Raw genomic sequence first — 21441 nt, forward strand, 5'->3', positions numbered from 1 at the left:
AGAACAGGTGTGAAGATCACAGAGACAAAAATAAACCCCAAATTTCATCACAGCATACTCATTTAGCACATCTGTCTGTTACGCTGCTATTACGTACACTAAATGTTTTTTTTCTGGAAAAATTCACTCCAATATAACTTAATTATAATGAACATATACTTAAATATACACTTAAACACTGCAGAAATCAAAAGGGCCAACATTAACATTTGTTAGCTGCTAAAATGTTGACATGACAGTACGAATGTGTTAATCAGGAATGGAGCATGCGGCTCTACTAGATTCAAATGGACTAAATGAAGAGGTGGAGGTGTCTGTTTATTTTTTTTTCTATCTTTATTCACTAGCGCGGTTTTCAATGAGAGAACTTTTAGTGTCAATAAATCTCCTGGTAAGAGACCTTATCTCATTCAGATTTTGTAATGCTGTCACTCAAAACCCTGTGCTCGTACTCAAAAAGCTTCTCCTTGTGCTTTGATCCGCTCTGCTTGTGCTCAAACTGTGAGCTTACACTCAGATATTTTGTTTCTTGGACAGATTTCCTGCACTCCAGCTTCTTCTGTCAAAATTCCGCAACCAACAGAATGCCAGGTGTAGTGTTGACATAATAAGATAGTCCCCCGTCCTCGTTGTAGGTGTGGTAGCTTTACTTCAGTCGGGAAGCCGGTATGATAGAAAAGCCGTGGAGGGCAACAGTGCAGTCCAAATTAACTGCCATAAGGTGACTCTCAACGAAGTACAACTAACTTTCAAACAAGCACAGAGGCAGCGTGAGTGAGTGGAGAAGAGCTGAAGCTGGAGCGAAGGAAATCTGTCCATGCAACAAAATATTGTAAGCGCACATTTTGAGCACAAGCAGAGCAAATCCTAGCACAAGCAGGGTCTGTTTGAGTGCGAGTGCAGGGTTTTGACGGAAAGCAGTACAAATTGTGAACCTTCTCTCAAACTCAAAGACCCCGTTCTTGAATAAAGAGGAAAAAAAACCCCATTGAGATGTGGGGAAGCCATCATGGAGCAAGAGAGAAATCACATCACTACACAACAACAACATTTGCGACACATTCACAAACTGTGTCACAAATTTCATGAGACCAAACCAAGGTGCAAAAGAGGAAACAGTTCGGTGGGTCACAGTTACAGTGCAGGCCCTTTGTCTCATCAAACTGTGTGTTTCAAGGTCAAGAATAAACTTTGCAACTCGACTTTGAAGAAAACAGAATACTGAAGAGAATAATCGGAAATTTAAACATCTGCAAAACTGAACAAATTTCAGCTGCTGGTGATATGGTGGAAAAACCAGCGCAGGTCCAGTAAGACTCCTTTGAGTTACGTAAACAAGTGCTTTTAGTTAGAACTTAAACAAGCTTTAAGCTTTAGGATGAACTATTATTCCACATATTAGGTGGAACAAAGACAGCTGTCAAATTGGTGTAGTTTGTCGGCACAGAAATCTCATCAATTAACCTTATCAGCGTCACCATCAGCAGCTACCATAAAGAAATGACAACCAGAGAGAGACCTCATTCAGACCTGGCATTAACATCCACCCTGAGAGACAAGTGGTCAGCTTTAAATTCAGGTCTGAACGCATCCAAATGTAGAACTTAGCGCTGACCACTTGTGATCGGATCTCTCAGGGATGGATGTTAATACCAGGTCTACACGAGGCTAGAACAGAGACTCTAAGAGGAAAGAGAGAGCAGTCATCACAACAAACACTGCACTCCCAAACTGGGGGGGGGGGGGGGGGGGGGGCACCTCTCTCCGTTTCCCTAACAAGCTGATCCGCCCCTCGCCGGTGGTGATGACCTCCTCAGTCTGCGGAGGGAGAGTCTGTTAGAGGGGCCGAGAGGTTTCAGAGGTTCCACTGACCCTCAGCATGTGATGTGGCCCTCAGCCACATCACCAGTGGACATATTGGGACCCTGACCAAGCAAAGTGCTGCCTCTAAGTTTATACTGGTGCGTTTGCCTGTTTTTACTTTTCAACTACGACTCATGTACAGATTTACATTATTGCAGACTATTTTTCAAAGCACATCATCCTTTTTAGACCATTGCATACCAGTTATTTTAATACACCAAATCAACTGACCTAGATTTGAGATATGCTTGAAACACTGTAGAAGTCCGTCATCAGTAAACATACACTATAATAACATGGTATTGTTATTGCTGAGCACTTACTTTGAAGACCCTGCTTGTTATTTTCTGTGCAGACAAACACAGGGAATTTACATGGACTAACATAAACCTACACAAGCGTTACACAAGTGTTATCTTTCTTTGTCTTTCATTTTTTATTTATTCGCAGGTGTTTATTTTATGTTTTTATCTTTTAGCTCAGTGATCCGTTGATAAACCTATGAAAACAGTATATCCTGTATATTAATACCATCGTTACAGTCTTAAAGGTTCAGTTTGGGTTGAAACAGTCTTAGAGAGGTGCTGATGATCAGTTTGAGGGATGCAGTATAGTGTTGCTGATGTGTTTTCATTACTTTACATTAGTCATGGTCGGCTACATGACACAAACGCCTCTGTAAAATACAGCACATTTCAACAGCACCACGAACTACATCCTCCTCATAAAGTTGAATCAACACGTCTCTTCAACCGGTATCATCATTATAAAGTTAAATATGATTCTATTGCAATATTTGAGCGACTGTGGTTTTCCAGTTTAGTTAGTTTAGTTCCCCTTAGGTGCATGCAGGGTTCATGCTGATGTGTGATCTGTAAATCATTTGCAAGACATTGTTCTCACTGGGAAAGAGTTTCTGCGTGGGAAACAAATATCTGGATGGAAGGTTTTAGGCAAATTAGAAGTGAAATAAATGCTTTGGAAAATGGTCAGCACTAATGCAACAATTTATCTAAAACACAAGTCTCCTGGTGTGGCCTGTTCTGACCCCTCTCTCTCTTTTATCACTCCAGTCATATCGAATTAAAATGCACCCGTGGCCTCATCTTGAAATCTGCGTCACAAGTAAACAGCAAGTTAATAATGAGTATGAAACATTGAGCAGTGAGTAAAATATCTGCACCATTAGATCAATGATTAACAAACATAATCAAGAACAAAAAAATCAAGTTCACAGGTCACTCCTGCTGTTTCAAATCAAGTGGTTTTACCTCTTGATTTTTACAAAGAAGTGACAAACTTGATTTTATGTCTTCTTTTATAAATATACACATTGCTTGTGAACCGATGGCACATGGAGTGAAGGGGATGGAGGGAAAGAGGATGCTTTACGTACATTGTATTTATATATTAGCAAATTGTTCACCTTTAATCCATAAGAATGTAAACATAGCAAAAAATATATTTATCATATAATGTAACATGTGAATCTCTGCAAAAAACTACTTTTATTATCGTAGGTGCCGACCACCTAAAACCTCCCATGGCTCAGGTATCTGCAGAGACAGGGAAAACTGCTGCTCTGAGATCTGATCCCTTCTGCATCACATGTGCCATCGGCTCAAAAACGAAATTACCAGGACGGGGGCGAGCGAGCTGCTGCCGAACAGATGCAAGTGCAGCAGCGAGGGCGAGGAGTTCAGCAACTCCGACTGTTTTCATAGTGGATCTGAATTGAGTATTCTGATTTACTTTTGCTCTAAGAATTAATCCTCTTTTCTCCTCTGGGGCCCATTCTCCTCCATAGTGGGTGGAGTTGTTAAGCAGCATGTGGGAACAGCTGGAGGCCAAACAGGATGCATGTTACTGATGAGCTGTTAATGCTGATGGGGCAGTAAATGAATGAAAAATGGCTGGTGAATGAGGAATCAATGTTATATTGGAAGTGAGGCTCTGGTGACTCTGTGCAACTCCTCTGAGGCACTGCTCTGGGGCAGGAGCAACCCTCGCTCCCCTCCATCTTTTGGGGCCCCTGGAGACCCCAGAGGGCCCCTGTGTCTCTGTATGTTACTGTTCCCACTGCACGCACAGACTCCTTCACCTCCACGTTGCGCACGGAGGGATCTGGGGCAGCTTCAGGCCAGTCAGGCAACTCCTGGTAGCCCCCAGTCTTGGCATTCAGCAGGTGGGACAATGAACCCAACTGGAAATGGTCTCGATCTGCAAAAACACAAGGGGATGGAATCAGGGGAGTGAAACAGCAGGGATGCACAGAGAGAAGAACAACACTGCTCATTTCAGTGGATCAGGAACAGAGGTATAAGTGTAACACTGTGGCCCCACACACAGATTTAAATACTAGAGCATCAGTGTAATATCAGAAAATATTGATGGTGCATTATCAATTTACAGCTCCCATAACTCGAAGGCTTTGGTAAATGTAAACAGGAAGAACAGTGTTGCCAAGGAGACAGTTACAGTGGCCAAGACGTCTCACACAAGCGCATTGACGGACAAATGAGTGACAACAGGTGTTGACATTGAAGTGAGTAGAGTTACTGGTCAAGCCTGTCGCCACTTTAATGTGATACATGAGCTCCATTATTTATTTATTATTATCATTTATTTCTTACAATATTTATTGTTATTTTGTATTTATCATTATTTTATCTATGTATTTAATTATTGCCTATATTTGTTTACACGTTGGCACCAGTTAAGAATGATAAGCTACTAGCAGTTGCTGTTTGCAACACACCCATGGATGTACACGTAGCTATGACTGGACATATTCGAGCTTTGTGGCTGAGATCAGGTGAGGACTTTTAAATCCTCTCTGTACCTTTAAATGGAGACTCGAGGATCGGTGCAGGTTTCAGGGCGAGGAACAGTTTCTTAGCGTACTTGCTCAGAGCCCCACACTTCTCCGTGGGCACAATGAGCTGGCGAATGAAGCGCGCCCGATCGCGGATGTCGTAGTTCTGGTCATACTTGGCCAAGTTGAGAACATACTGCGTCAAAAGTTTGGTCTGTGAGGGGAAGCAATATTCAAAACATGAATATATACAATGAATAGATGCATGTACAGTATATAAATGTGTAAACATATGTATTATGACGTGCTAATGATGATGAACAAGTCCTGTTGTTTAGACATCTACATTTACAGTTACAGAACGACTAGTCTACTGTTGAATACATATTTGATGCAATTGAGTTGACTGTTAAGTACAAGTGACAAATAAACACATGACCGAATAACACGTGCAATGACCTGTTTGGAGTTGGTGAGATAAAGCTTTGCAGCCAAATTGAGGATTTGCAGCTTGACAATGTCGTCTTCATTCGTAAAAGACTTGGCCATCTTCCTCAGGACATCCGGGGCGATCTTAGGTACGTGCTCACAGTACTCTCCAATCAGCCACAAGATACTGGCCCTTGCCATAGGCACCTGACAACACAGATTACATGGATGTAGCATGTGCACGTCTATCATTTCCTCTGGGAACATTCTCAGGTTTTGTTGAAGTAAATATCAATTGACAAGCTCATACAGGAACCCTTTATGTTTTCCATGCAAATTCAAACACCTAAATCCTAATTTTTGTGAATATAAGACTCTCACCTGGATGTTGTCTGTTAGTTTGGCCATGTGCTTGATGATGTCGCTGTGCTTCTCCGGTTGCATCTGCAGCAACTTCTTGATAACAACCACCGACTCGGCCACAACCAACTCTGCACAACAGGACAAATTCAGTCACTGAAAATTTGAATTTGAATTAGTAACCCTTTATATTTATTCTTTCTACTAAAATGAATTCAGTTCAGATTCAGTCCTTCACTCTTTTAGTTGAGTTTCTGTTATACTTTGCCAACTGTTCAAAATATTATACTTTTTATAGTTAGCTAATGAATATGATTTAATTGTATGCAGACACAAAAGCTGTCCTTCGGAGCCGATGACGGCTGCATCCTTCATCGGCCTCGTAGACTGCGTCAGCCGAACCGAAATGAGACAGAGTGGTCTTCTTACGTTCTTACAGCCATTGCCTGGCAACAGAGCTACGGAGTTGCTTTGGTTGATTAAAAACATTAAGAATACGTTTTTTTTAACATGTGTACCGTTTGCTGTTGGGTCGAGTACTTACATTTAAAAATACATTATTCTGATGTTTTTTCGCCTCGCTTGCTGCCGCCAATACCTCTTTGAAAAATAGTTTGCCTCTAAAGCCAATAAATCATGGGATATGTTGTGCTTGGAATGATCCACCTGGTGGAGCCTCCATTGCTCAGGGGTGGGAGGACACATTTGTCAGCCTCATTTGAAGGAGCCTTCGAATTGGAACGGTATAGTTGTGTCGCTGTGATGCAGCCAAATGCAGCCTCCGAAGGATGCAGCCCCCAAATTGAGACACAGCTTATATCTTATAGTGCCATCTACATCCTTCAATCCTCATTTCATTACATGTACTGCTTGGGAAGCATCTAGAAGATGAAATTAAAGGACGTACCGTCTCTGTTGGACAGCAGCTGCACCAGGCCGTTCAGACACGTGTCCCTCACCTCGCCGATGTTGGTAGCACAGCGGCCGATTGCTTGGATGGTAGCAGCCACAAAATCTTTATCCATGCTTTTAATGTACGTCTAGCAGAGAGAATATTCACTCAGTACAGGACGACATAAAAGGAGCCCGCTGCCGACAAGTCCCCCATGCTGAAGGACAATTTTGACTAAAGACAAGAGTGAGTCACAGATTCTCCTTCAGTTTACCTGAAACTCTCTGAGGATGGTGGAGATGTTCGTCTCATTGGCCAAATTAGTGAGAACCTCCAGCTGTAGAAGACAAGACAAAACAGGGCTTCTTTTAATACTGCATGATTAAAATGGAAACACAACACTGAATTTACTGTGAAGACTCGATCTGACGACAATGTTTACTTACTAGTACTTGTGTCGCCAACTTCACTGAAACATTTTTACTTTCTTCACATCGGTGTTACGCTCTGATTCATGAGGATTGATTTTGTAAAGAAGAGTAACAACTTTCTTTGCTCGAGTGAGTTCAAATCAAATCCTGTTGTTTATACTATTCACAATGACATTGATAAATTACACCTACACAAAATGCACAAATGATTCAGTGTAACAGGGTTTGAAATAATACGATGCTGCAAATGCCCTGATTGTAAAGAGAATTATTTGCCCTGCATTGATTCAGACTTAATATAATATAAGAGAAAGGAATGAAGAATAAAACAGAAGAGAACCTTGAGGACTTTAATCTGGGTTGGGTCAGTGGAGCGGATGTAGAAACTCTTCAGGTACGGCTCAAACATCCCCTGAGAAACATAAGACAGGGAGAAAAAAAAAGATTTAAAATGCAGCTTCATCAGTGTTTTTAGCCGCACAATAACACACGATAACACACAATACAGCCCCTGGTGTGGCTCACCCTTCTCTTGATCGACATTGTTGCCACGTTCTGGAGAACAACGAACTGGACCTCACTGGAGGAAGAGACAGAAACAAGAGAGGTTGATGAGGAGCAGGAGGAGGAAATGAAGAGGTCTGACCTCCTCTCTCCTCTCCTGTGTATTTGACCTGAGATGCTCTGTTGGACGTCCACTGCTATTTACAGCAGTGCTACTAGTTATTCTGAATATTTATAAATTAGGAAAAGATCATTTAACATAAATACAACACACATTTAATCAGCTAGCTACCTTACAGTCTCTGTATATAATATTATATTGTATGTATATATGTATACAAATGGCTCTGAAACTCCTTGCATGAGGAAATTAGACTTACTAATAAAAAGGAGCTAAATTAAAGAGAATAGTAAAAGGGGTAAAGAGATTAAAAAAGGTAAAAGTAAAAAGGAAGTCAGTATAGAAATTCTCAAATAAATTAAGAGCAAAATAATACAAATAAATTTAGATAGAAATTAAAAATGAAATGATGGTATCAGCATATATTTTGTCAAAGAGTTGAGTTAAATTTCTTTTAGTCTGAAATTTTAAAGTTGATTTGACTGGATTGAGCATTGTGCTGCATAAAGACTAAAGGCTGCTTCTCTGTGTTTAGTGGGTAGCAAGCAGACCACTCCCCAGTGATCTCATTGGACTTACATGTCTGTTATGTATCTAGGGCAAGACTGGTATAATTGGTTTTAATAAATGTTCTTATTAGATAGGTTTATTTTTCAAGATGGTAAAGGTGTGTAATTTAAAAAAAAGCTGAGGCTCCACTCACTCCACACAAATAACGACAGCTGATGAATCTCATTGCTCTGCAGTGAGATACAGGTGTTTGGTTATTTCTGAATGATGATCCCATTTCAGCCCACCCGGAGCCACAGAGGCACTTGTTCAATAAGAGGCTGACAGTGTGCAGGACTTACAGCCAAGAGGCCGCCCATGAGCCGCCATCACTCTTTGTGCTTTATGGCATCATTGTTTACCTCATGCAGCCTCACTGGGCTCTCTGTTTAATTTCACTTTCTCAACCGTGGCCATAAAGATTTGTTTCACTACCCTCACTCGTCATTTTCCTGTTGCCATACTGTTCCACATTGCTGACTTTCATGGTCATTACAGCTCTCTCTTATCACATTCGGCTGCGTAGTTGTTTGGCAGTTTGAGTATTTCTTTCCTTCCTTCATTCCTTTTCAAGTGGGACTCAGCTCTCAGCATCTTCAGCCTCAGCTCACTTCTCGGCTGCAGCACGATCACACTGTGAGAAGGCTAATCCTGCAGGGCGGACACGTTGCTGCCAAAATCTATATCTATCTATTTCAAAACTTATAGACGGAAACACTCACCTGTGACTCCTCAGGAGACGCACCAGGGCCTTGGCGATCACCCCAACCTCTGCTTTAGGGGCAAGATGGAAATACAGCTGAGCCACAGCCATCACCACCTGGAGTGTAAAACAGAAGTATAGGTCTTAAGTCTATCTCTTATTCTTCTGCAGTGATAGAATCTCATATACATAAAAAGGATGAAAACACTACGTCCAAAGCTTTGTTCTCCATTGTAAATTAATTCATTTCCAAATGTACCAATGCATCACTTCCGTACACTGCAGTGCAGTGCAGTGCAGTGCAGATGTGTGTTGAATACGTTTCACACTCCCTTTGCAGCTCTAAGCCAAAAGTGAGAAGATTAAAGGTTATTTCAAGTGCAAGAAATTATTTGGTGATGAGTCATTCAAGTTTGTTTTTAGGTCTTTTCAGATCTCATTCAGCTCGATGCACACAAATTATACCTACATTCACTTGGCGGCTGCAGAACAGGCACAACATTGACCCATTAATGAATGTGAATGTGCTGGCAAATGGAGGCGTTCGTTTGGGGTCATGTTTCTGGCTACCTGGTGAATGTAAGTGCAAATATACTCTTTCCTTTTAGCTTTGTTTTGTTCTCCATCAACGCACTGAGGGAAATGTGGCTCTTTAGCTTCTACATGTTTCACCATGTTCACCAGCTAGTCGCTAACTGTGTCTGCCCGCTGTTTGATGCTAAGCAGGTAGTGACAAGTGAGGTTTTGATTTTTTTTCTCTAAAGACTGCTGTGGTGTTTATTTACTCTTAAAATTCACGCCTGTAAAAACCACGGCCTGCATATGATACGAGTGCAAAGAATGGCAACCGCATAACCATACTTCCAAATGAGCATTTCTTTTCTGCTCCTACAACAGTCGTGAACTCGCCCCTCCCTACGCGCTTGCGACTGCTCAACACTGGCTCCGATGCTCCCTCACTCGACAAGTTGAACTTTGAGGTTCCCCAGCCCATCTGTGATTTTCTAACCCCACTTCTTGGCAGCAGAACCATTAAGAATACGACAGAGACATGTCGGAGTTGGAGAAAAAAGTCTTACATTGAGCCACTTCTATAATGCCCTGAACACAAGCAGATAGTGCCAGAACAACATGTAACAAAGTCCCACGGTGTTGAGCAGTTGTGAGAAGGGCGGGTTCACGCTCATCTCAGCCCCGCGCTCACAGAACCACAGTTGCACAGCCGGGTGTGTTTTTTTTTACGTCCGCGCATTTTGAGACTGAATAAAAACATTAGACTGCTGCCTGTTGCTGTGAGGGAGGTGAAAGTACAGATAAAACAAGTGAGCTGAAACTCAGAGGGGAGTTTCACATTCAGATGACAATTCTCTGTAGGTTCATCACTACCAGCAAACCCTGCCCATTTGTATTTTCAATGCCCCTTTGGGAAAACACATGCATGCGGCAAGTTCCCGCAGATATTCAGTCAAGAAGAGAAGAGGAGCTTCAAACAGGCAAAACAAACCATTTGAAGGGACCTAACAGTAAAGTGAAAGCACATCTAATAGCTTGAACAATGTGCTGCATTTACAATCAATTACAGAGCACATTGAGTGGCTTCAACAAGACAACAAACCCAATATGCCTGCTCACATACTCCATTATGTTACAAACTGTTTCTTCTGATCAATGTTGTAAATACTGTTATTTTGTTGATGTTCTCAGTTACATGCTGCATCTATTGCACTTCTGTCCATCCTGGGAGAGGGATCCACACATGTGGCTCTCTGAGGTTTCTACGTTTTTTTGCTAGTTTTTCCTTAGTCTTGCTGGGGGTTAAGGGCAGAGGATGTCTAACCTTGTTAAGCCCTATGAGGAAAATTGTGATTCATGAATATGGGCTATACTAATTCAATTTGATTGATTGATTGATTGACATGAGAGTAGGAAGAACTCATTTAGATTTTGCTGTGGATCCAGTGGGGGGGGGACAGGGGACAAATCCAGGATCTTTTTGTTCCACCTCCTTTAACATTGCTGACATGTGCAGGGGTCTGATATTTCTGAGTGTGTGAAAGTTGGTTCAGATCCAAATACAAATCTGGATCTAGTGACTTAAAATGTGGTTTCATAAGGGAGCATTAGGCCTTGGAGGAGATATGCATCCTACTGTCATTCTAGTTTCCTTTATTAAACTGACTCGAGGTCAGCTCTGACGAAAGCCAAACCTGAGAGACCAAGCAGTTACACGCTCTAACATGGTAACCATGGTAATCACAGGGAGACTTAATCGCGCGGCGCTGAGTTATGATGATGTAAGATGTGTGTATAATTTAAAAGCGCAGTGTTCTCACAGCTGCGTTGCGGCTCTGCAGCAGCGGCTTCGTGTTCCTCAGTAGCAGCCGGTGATCTGGATCCATCACATACGGTTTCCTCTTGGCCAAGGTGGCAGCCTCGGCTTTCTTATCTTTGTCCTCCTCCTCGTCTTCATCCTCATCTTCATCAGAGCCGTAGAAGGTCTTGTCTCCTCCCTCCTCCAGCAGCGACTCCTGCAGAGACAGTGTGGATAAACAGTGTGTCTCTCTAGCATGGAAAGCAGGTGCTGGCATCTTAACAAGTCACCTCAAGTCACCAGATGGTAATTTGCTCTGCGAGACACATCATCACCGGACCTCCTGACAAATCTTTTGTGCAAAATATTTGTACACTGTATGCACTTGGAATTACCGCAATAACAATGTTCGACACGTTCTGAAAATCGACTCAATTTGATGCAAGCTGCTCATGAGAAAAATAAGTCGACAGGTGGGTCTGGAAAAACTGATAAATACAGAAAAACAACTCCAGAGGTGGCCATCGGAGCAAGAGGGAAATAAAGAGAGGAAGATTTCAATTTGTGCCTCTGCACAGAACAATGGCAGAACTGAAAGAATGTACTTAATCCAACGAAAGAACAGCTGAACTGCTGTAAATAAGATGCACCTTTTGTGCATAGTAATCTCCTAAAATACTATTCCTATGCAAATTAGTTGTGTAGAGTTTGTATGGACTCCTGCTACATGCAACAATCAATGAAACATTCAGTTTATAGTCCTTTATGTATTCAGATTAATTGATATGCAGTATTGTACTACACAGTTCACCTAGTAAACATGTGTGTTTGTACAGTAGAGCTAAGATGATTTTAAAATTGATTCTCAGAATCTGAATTTGCTTTATTGGCGTGAAGTATTTTTCACATGAGGAATTTGATTGGTTTTACATTGCTCTCCGTGTACTTACATAGAAAAAGACATAGACAACAAAAGAAACTGAACAAATAAGTTAAAGAATGGTATTTAAATACTTGAATTAAATACTTGAATTATAATGGTGGATGGTCTGGACTGTACAGTGCAATGTTGATGTGAATGTGCATGTGCAAAGTGTAAATGTGCATGGGAAAAGAAAGTTGTAGTATATGCAGTATAGTGGAAACACCATGAAATGATACACACTGACAGTATGTGCACAAGTCAACTGGTTCTGTATGTTGTAAACAGTGTAAGTTGTGCAATAAAGTAGTTCAATGAAATAAATAATTTATGTACATTACTATTACAAGGGATATTCAACATCTTGTCCTGTATTTTAAATGAAACAATTATTCACAGCATGCAGGATATATAATGACAGTGATGATGATATAATACATGTTAGAAACTGTGCATATACTGTTACAGTATAGTGCATATTGGAAGTAAGTGGATGTTTGGTGAGAGAAGGTTATTGACACTGTATGACTTCCTGTGGGAAGAAGCTGCTCTTGTGTCTGGTTGAGCTGATATACAGTTTTCTGTAGCACCACCAAGACAGCAGAGGGATTACGTGATTAATCAATGGACGATAAATTAATAAACAAAAATGATGATAATCCTTTTTTTAATCTGACTAATTTCAACCAAAATACCAAACAATTGCTTGTTCCAGTTCTGTGTTTCAGTTTTTTGGACTGTTCCACAGTGGTCACAAAACAGGCTACTTGAAGATGTCACATTGGGACGAGGTGTTGGGATCTTTGCACTATTGTCTCTAAGTGATTAATTTATTGATTTAAAAAGAAAATCAGTCATGAAAATGGAACACTAAACATTCTGTATGTGCTTGTCACTCACATTCATGTTTGGGTTGAGGAACTGCGTTCTGGCGTAGCGGGTCAACATGTTGATGATGACGACCTGCCCCCACTCCTCCACATCGATCAGGAGGTTACACAGCTTCCTGTAGTTCTTGTGGATCAGGTCGATGCGTTCTGGACACACCTCTTCGAAAGCCATGACAACACTTCCTGCCACCAGCTGCAGCAAATGTACAAGCACACAACAAGATGCTCACAGCATGTGGTTGATGTTGTCTATGTGGATTACTGATGCACACAATGCATCACATCTTGAGATAAAAATAAAAACTGTGAATGAAGATTTACAGCCTATTTCTGTCTGTGATGAAAAAGGTTGTTTTCACCCATGCCTGTTTGTTTGTTTGTTTGTTTGTTTGTTAGCAGAACGACTAAAAAGTGTAAGTTTGCACCAGACTTGTCGGAGGGATGAGGAATGGGCCAAGAAAGAACCACATTTTGGTGCATATCTAGTAAAAGCGTCAGATCCAGGGATTTGTAGTTTTCTTAAAATTGTAATATTATTTTAATAAATATCTCAGGAACTAATATGCAACAATATACTACTAATAATTATATAATAAATAACCTGCACGACTCCAGGACTCTGACACGTGCAGGTCAGATTGTGGCCGACCCCTCCCACCGCGGACATGGACTCTTTAAGCCACTCCCCTCTGGAGGCTGGGATCCATTAGGACCAAAACCTCAAGCCACAAAAACGGTTTCTTCCCAACAGCTGCCGGCCTCATCAATAAGGCCTGGGACCCTTTAACCGACAAACAACAATAACCCTACATTTTGCACAATCCCTTTTTATTGGCCTATAGTATTTTCTATTTAATTTTTCTATTAAATTTTTGTTACCTTTTTTTAAATATTTTCTATTTTTAAAATTGCACAAACTCACCACAAAAACTTCCATGTACGTGCAAACCTACTAACCTACAGGCAAAAAACCTGTTTCTGATTCTTATTCGGATAAAATCGGATATGCATCTGATATTAAGGGTTATAGAGGCTAGAAAGACAGATATTGTTTGGCTTTGGTGGAGGTGCCAGTGGTTTGGTGAAAAATTACAGCAGCTCATGTAAAAACAAAAGCAAACAATTGTTAAGTCTTGAAAGACAAGGCCTTAAACACAGTCTGCTGCTGCTGGGAACAGAAAATGGTTCTAGTTCTTCCGTACACTCTGTTTTTCAAACATATATTTTGCATTTCCTGAGTAAAATCATACTGAATTAACAAAGTTGCATAAACCCACCGTGGTTTTGTCAGCGAGGAGTTTCTCTATGATTTCAATCAGCTGGTCCTTCTGTTCTGGATCCAAACTGAGAGCACAGAGGGACAAATCACTTACATGAAGGAGGAAATGTTGGAGAAAGAGCCGGTGATCAGCTGAGCACAAAAATTACACTCAAGAGTGTAAAACAAATGGATTTCACTTCTGCACCAGTAATGGATTTCTGATGGATGTTCCTTTTACTGCCATAAAGAGCTATAATTCCATAAGGGCAATAAGTCATAACAACAGTTGATCTCAGGATAGTGGCTCTGAAACTAGGACACAGGCTTCTGTTCTCTCACAAAACAGATTCTTTAAAGCTCAACTGCCTTATTCATGATTCTCTGATCAAAGTTATAATGACCTGTAGAGATCTCTATTAAGTACTGAAGTTACATAATCTAATAAGGGAAAATAAAAATCACCATCAAGGTCACTGTGGTGCTTGAACCCACAACAGTGAGTCATAACCATATTGTTTCCGGGGCTGCATGTGAGCTACAAATGTGAGAATGTAGGTCACCTGTAGAGTTTGGGAATTGCGTGAGCAGCAGTCTTTCTGACGTATGGAGACATATCGGAAGCAGCTTCTTTGATGGCCAGCATCATTATCGGGACAATTATCGTGACGCGGATGCTGGAGAGGACTCGCAGGGCGCTCGCTCTGATCAGCTGGTTTGGATCCTGCGAAAGCACAACGCAACATTACAGATGTTGGTATTCAAGGTAAGAGCCTGGATTTATATGGTAAGTTAAAGTAGAACAATAAAACAAAATCGTCTGCAGGTGTCTATTTCATGGACATATTAAATAAATGTATTTATTTGTTTAAATGCACTAATAGTTATTTCCAAAAGTAACATAATCAAACTAAGGGGTTACTTTGTAAAGTACAGACAAACAGATATATTTCTACTTTGTTATTATAGCAATTGGAAAAATATCACAAAAAGGAGTAATGTGGTTCTATTTGTAATTGTCAGAGGTGAAAACTGCTGCACCTTCAATCCTCGTTGGAACGTGGAAATGGAGAGCAGAGCGAGATCCTGCTGCTCCTCAGCATAACGCACCAAATAAACATAGACCAGCTTCTTCACCTGTATGGTTGAAAAACAGATTTAATCCAAATGATGTAGATTAGTAAGAGAAAAAAACAAACCTTACATGGTTTTCAATAACTTTTTGGATTAAATTAAAACACACAAAAAAATACAATTACCACATGGTGGTTGTGTGTCTCCGCCAACCAGTGCAGTTTCAGTCTACATACGTACTTCATGAGGTCAATGTGACCTTTGACCTTTTGCCACTGGACTCTCTGATCAAACTGTGGCAAAATTCCCTAAAGGCAGACTTGAGATATCATGTTCAAGTGGCTAAAAACAAGTTTGTGAGGCCACCGTGAACCTTGACCTTTGACCTGCAACCACCAAAATCCATTGTTCAATCCATTGTTCAACTGTGAGTCTAAATAAAACGTGTCTATTAAATTCGAAGAAATTCCTTCAAGCGTTTACAAGAGCAAAAATGTGATTTGTAAGGTCACATTGACCTTGAACTTAGACCTTTGACCACCAAATTCTAATTAGTTCATTCTTGAGTGCAAGTTAATGTTTGTACCAGATTTGAAGAAATTCCCTCTTGGTGTTCTTGAGATATCGTGTTCACAAAAATGGGAATAACGAAGAACCCAAAACATAATGTCACCGGTCACCGGATCTCTTGGGCATAAAAAGCAAATAAAGCATGAAGCGACATGAAACTAAGCTCATTACAAACCTCTATGTTTTTACACGCCACGTTTTTCACCACAGCAGGGAAGAGATCTGACGCGTTTTTTCCTCGGGCGATCATCTGCAGATAAAACACATCCCACAAAACAGAAAACTCAATGACGACATTTTTCAGCAGTTTGAAACATTTCTAAGAGACGTTGAAACTCTTTTTTTTTTAATATTCTATTTCAGTCCTTTCGCTTTGGTCTCCTCTGTCCTGCAGAGATAATGAATGGGGAGAAGCATGTGGAGCTTCAGAGGCAGGAATCTGTCACAGATGATGAATATTTAACAGCTGATTCTGCATCTCTCACCACTGTAGTTAAATCATCTCACGCTACCATTGTCTTACAGAGGAGGGATTTAAGTCTTCTTCTAAATCGGAACAGTTTGAGTGTGATTTTGATCTGCATCTCTCAATACAGAGATATCGAGTAAATAAATAATCGTGTTTTCAACTCAACAGTTGTATTTAAGTCCGTACCTTTGTCCCTCCCTCGACCTGAATCACCCTGAATGTGCAGATCAATGAAATCCCAAAGCAAACATTATTTATACTCACGGCCACGATCCGTTTCATCGCCTCCAGCTTCAGTGAGTCTTTGTTGCTGTCCAGCATCTCCTTCAGGTCGTCGTGTCTGAGGGAAGATCACAAGGAAAATAGAGTCACATCATTTTTAGAAGAGACGACTGTGAAAGACTCGAAGACTCTAAGGCCTCAAACAAGGAACACAGACCCGCTTTACCTGCTGCAAGTGTTTTTTTGCAGGATTACACAAAAACCACTGGACTGACTACTACGGAACTTGGTGGAAGGGTGCTGTTTATATCATTGAAGAACCCATTCAATTGCAGAATCGGATCAGGGGGTGGATGCAGAAATCTTATTTATCTTTTTTAACATTGAGATCCTTGATTTCTCAGAGAATAATTCATTAATCTTTTTAACTTGTTCTTTGATCATTTGGTTCCAGATTTATTTATTTTTCTATTATCAGAGAATTTTTTACCAATTCAATGTTTGTTAACTTTATATTCTTCACATTGTTTCCAAATCACCCACTGCTGCTTTTTACTGTGAGTTTCTTATTTTATCGATAGCCAAAGAAATAGGGGCGCTGAAGGGGCTGCAACACCCCCAACTGGTGAGGGGCTGTAACTGTGAACACCACCAGTGACATTCTGAGAGCAGTATAGTAGTAAAACTGGTATGGAATGTTGCATTGAATTTAAAAAACAGCATTATGTAGACTTTCTCTCAGCACCCCCACCTCTGACTGGCTTCCAGCCTCCCTGTAGATAACAGCTGCCTTTAGCATCTGCACATAGGCTCCTGTAGGCGCCAGTTAACCCCACCCCGCATTCATTCAACACCACTGTCAGAGAAGATGGGAACAGACCAGTCAGATCACACATGACAGGCAGGATCCTTGTCAGAGACTAATCTGAAGTGACATTTCAACCTGCTGCAGTCCAAACACACATAAACAACACAAACACATCCTCCAAAAGCTGCCGCCAGGAACCTGCAAACAGCAGCGGTGACAGATCAGAGCAGACAGGATCACTGCTGCAGCTCCCGAAGATAAAGACGACAGCCTAATTGAATGCTGACATCCTGATCAATGACTTTTCCAGACAGGATAGATTAGTTTTGTTCTGCTCTCTATTGCTGAACAACAGAACACACCTATGTAGAGTGACTTGACATTTTTCCACCAATGAAAGCCTTTGTTTTTACTGCATGGGCCGTGTATAAATATGCTTTACTGTTTCAGGACCTTGCTATCTGGTAACAATTTACTCAGCGGAAACAAGTGGCTACAGTCGCTTGTCTTCTCAACAGCAGTTACAGAGCACCATTATCATTCAGTCCAGAAGCATTTAGCTCAATATTAACTATCTTATCTTTTATCTCGGTTTTTTGGTCTCTACCAATACCTGAGGGAAATATCTGGCTCCTTAGCTGCTAAATACTCAACTACATTCACCAACCAGTTGTTGACTGTGCCTGTCTGCAGTTAGGTGTTGAACGTGTAGTGTGCAGTGGATTAGTAAGAGCCAGTTGGGCTGGAAATGAAGCTACAATAGCGGTGAGAGCACTGAGACAGGGAGGCTGCAGCTAAACAATGAGCTGAAACCCAGTAAAGCTCCATAGAGGAGATGATGATACTTTGTCAGTATTGTAAAAAATATATAAATTACTGAAATACTGACAAGAGGTAAACATGTAAAAAACAAACAAAAAAAACAATAGTGGAAATCAAACATATTTTGAGAAATAATTTAATGTCATTTAGTTTGGTTTTCGCACGAGTGTAAGGCCACTGGACTATACTCTATTGTTGCCTGGTGTTAGCCTGGTGTTAAGTTACCCCTCACGATAACAACCAAATGGCAAAATCAAAATAAGAGCAGGAAACTGTGACGTAAAACCATAGACTGTATATAAAGATGGACGATGCGTCTCCACTACCTCCCACTATCGAGAAATGAAGCCAAAATAATCCCAGATATGAACATTTCCATCTTGTGCATTTGGAGTCGACGCAGTAGGGATTGGGGGATGGAGCCATGGAAGCAAGGTCCAATACCACGTGTTCAGCCAATCACAAGCCAGTCTCAGCTATCAATCATGACATTTCGTCCCATTTTTATAGCATCAAGTAATAATTAAAACCAAACTTACTGGAGACATCAACATTTCCACATACCTCAGTGTGATAAGAAATACCTTGAATGTCAGAAACTATCTTTTATTTTGTTTGGTCCATGTCCCATCCACCAACATATAGGAGGAGGTGGGATTTACGACCTATACTGCAATCAGCCACCAGGGGGGAATCGAGACACGTTTGCTTCCCCATGGGGAGCAGTCATGTTGGCCATCTTTGTATAGAGTATATAAAACAGAATAAACATAATTTACTGTTGATTTCAGATTGACCTCAACATTGTTTTATTAAAAAATTTAAATATAGGGTTACAATGATAAAATCCCCTGTGCTTCCCATGTTGGCGTCAGTTTTCCAGCCTTCACTCATGAACACAACTTCCAACTAGCAGACAGGATGAACCCAGTGACAGAACGAGGTTGACATGATTAAATAGCTGCAAAGCTGCACATTTGCCACAACTAGAAAGGATGCAATAAAATGAAGTTCAAAGATTTCCGGCCTCCCTGCAGAGCCTTTGTCTGATCTGACAGTGTTTCCATGGGGAATGAAGGTCTGCGGAGCTGAGCTGAGGAAACCCAGTGATCCCCTATAGGCTCCTGTGAACAGCGTGACACTGTATCCTGTCACTCACACTGCTACAGCATATAACAGGTGTTACATGGATACAAAGCCGATCAGACACTGGGTGCAAATGAAATTAATCTTATCACTTCTGACAAACAGGTTCTGTTGTTTAACATGTTTGTTAATTGGCAGGATGTCTGATAATGAAGTGAACGTTTGCTAACGAGCTAAAGAGGGAAATGCTTTTGGTTTGGATTGTGAACCATTTACCGTTTATGTCCACCAATTGATTTTTTCCACAAATGTCTCCCAATGTGCTACATCAAATATTCCTTTGAACCCATCAAAAGTTTATTATGTTCATATTTAAGTGGCAATGAGGCTGTGATCATCGGTCTGTTTTCCTAAAGAATTCATCTTAACTCCCTTATATTACTCTTTAGAGTTTGAGAATCTTTCAAAAATCATCATTTATATTAGCAAATTACAGAAAACTATATAAAAATGCAGATTGTAAATCATTTTCTATTATTTGAATGAAATAACGGAAGTCTGTGCAGTCTGCATATGCAAAACAGACTATAAGGTCCAGATTGAAGAAAAAAACAAAAAAAACAATAAATTTAGAAGAACAAATACATAATATTACCAGGAAAAAATTTAAATGAATGAGAATTAAGTAATATTTCAAGAAAAAGGTCAAAATATTACAAGAGAAAAAGTTGTATATTTACTAGAAAAAGTTGTGATATTACGATAAAAAAAAATATATATATATACACACATATATATATGTATGAAATAAATAAATACAATTCTTTGAAACGGTTTTATATCTTAGTTCGACATGCAGTGATAACCACATATGAAAACTTAAAACACAGAAAACAACACAGCAAATTACTTTCCTGAGTATTTAATCCAGCTGTGGTCAGAAGTTTTACAACACTTCTCTGTACGGCTGAGGGGCTGTTGGGTTAAACTATATATTTCATCATGTGACAGGTTTGAATGGAGGCCTTGCAGTCTGTAATGAGGTGGCTTCTGCAGAACATAGTTGATTTATCACGAGTCTGCCTTTGGTTTAGTGTGTGTGTGTGTGTGTGTGTGTGTGTGTGTGTGTGTGTGTGTGTGTGTGTGTGTGTGTGTGTGTGTGTGTGTGTGTGAGCGCATGAGTGTTGAGCACTAAGAACTGTTTCTGCCTCCGTCCCCATCAAAGTGTTGATAATTGTCTAAATACCACAGTTGACTCTTCCACACACTTCAAAACCTGAATTCCTTAGAGTGAAATTAAACCTGACAGTATCTATAAAATGCTGTTTGCTGAGGATTATTTTTGGACACAGGTAACTGATGTTGGTTCCTTAGTTACAAACATGTGGCTGTGTCCCAAAACAAATAAAAAAAAGATATACTTGCCGAAAGCACAGAGGGCCCAGACGTGAGGAGGAAAAACGAAAGAAAATTAGGTTTACAGTCTGTTTATGACAGACTGTAAACCTCCTGTGTTCACTGACTTTGTGGCCAACTTGTAAACCTGAGCTATTATTTGGTTCTGTCCCTAGGACACAAAAGTCAAAACAAAGACGACAAATATCCTATAAAAATTAATAGATTTCTCTGCCAAGTTTTTTTTATGCTTTTGAATGATGGGACATATTTAGATTGTAGACTGCACAGCCTTCTTGCAGCATGCTAACATGCTCATAATGACAACGCTGACATATTGATGTTTATAATGTTATACGTGGTTACTATCTCGTGCTAATTCTACCTCCTAAATCTCTGTATGTTTCTGTATGTGGTTTGCATATCTTGAAAACTGTTCATCTTATCGGCTTCACGTGTATTGTTAAGGGACCAAGGAAGTGCAGTATAGAATTTGGTGCGATTTGGACACGTGATACATTCAATAATAAAAAACTTTGCATAAACAGACGGCCAGGACTCTGCAGCAGTGGCGGCTGGGACTCAAGACCATTTGTGACGTTGTCAATCAGAATCACAACTCTTGACAACAGGAACAACAACTGATTCTCCAGTTTGGGGTTCTGCCTACTGGGTCTAGCCTCACTGAACTTTGAATGAACAGGTGAACAGATCTTTCTGCATTAGCTTCAGGGTTCTGTAGACTGGGTCCTTCAGCAGGTATTTACTCATCGCAGCTCAATTCCTACAGGGGACTTTTACAGTTTCAGAAAGAAAACTGAAATCAGCATCACCACATGACAAACAAACAGCCCGTTCCAAACAGACAGGTTTAGAACCGGCACTGCGCTCCATTCACTAATTAGCATTAAACACACGTTACACTTTGGCTTGGAAAAGTCATTCGT

At 40.5% G+C, this 21441-nt stretch overlaps 1 protein-coding gene across 9 annotated transcripts in view; it reads right to left on the bottom strand.

Moving 5' to 3' along the window:
• The window catches only part of LOC117763650 (AP-3 complex subunit beta-2), a 43472-nt gene that overhangs the window by 12260 nt on the left and 9771 nt on the right, over positions 1-21441 (bottom strand). For 5 of the 9 annotated variants that reach the window (XM_034588957.1, XM_034588961.1, XM_034588953.1 and 2 more), the window contains exons 2-17: positions 16426-16501; positions 15868-15942; positions 15090-15185; positions 14612-14772; positions 14068-14134; positions 12801-12983; positions 11001-11195; positions 8687-8784; positions 7316-7370; positions 7131-7202; positions 6634-6696; positions 6375-6507; positions 5489-5598; positions 5138-5314; positions 4706-4892; positions 3953-4083 (exon numbers count right to left, since the gene is read on the bottom strand). In XM_034588957.1, coding sequence (XP_034444848.1) covers positions 3953-4083; positions 4706-4892; positions 5138-5314; positions 5489-5598; positions 6375-6507; positions 6634-6696; positions 7131-7202; positions 7316-7370; positions 8687-8784; positions 11001-11195; positions 12801-12983; positions 14068-14134; positions 14612-14772; positions 15090-15185; positions 15868-15942; positions 16426-16501 — 1879 coding nt within the window. The remainder of the gene's footprint in view (positions 1-3952; positions 4084-4705; positions 4893-5137; positions 5315-5488; positions 5599-6374; positions 6508-6633; positions 6697-7130; positions 7203-7315; positions 7371-8686; positions 8785-11000; positions 11196-12800; positions 12984-14067; positions 14135-14611; positions 14773-15089; positions 15186-15867; positions 15943-16425; positions 16502-21441) is intronic. The other 4 variants (XM_034588956.1, XM_034588958.1, XM_034588960.1 and 1 more) reach the window with 1 other exon arrangement.

Source organism: Hippoglossus hippoglossus, chromosome 6 (genome assembly GCF_009819705.1).
Source record: "Hippoglossus hippoglossus isolate fHipHip1 chromosome 6, fHipHip1.pri, whole genome shotgun sequence".
In the NCBI taxonomy this organism is placed as follows: Eukaryota; Metazoa; Chordata; class Actinopteri; order Pleuronectiformes; family Pleuronectidae; genus Hippoglossus; species Hippoglossus hippoglossus.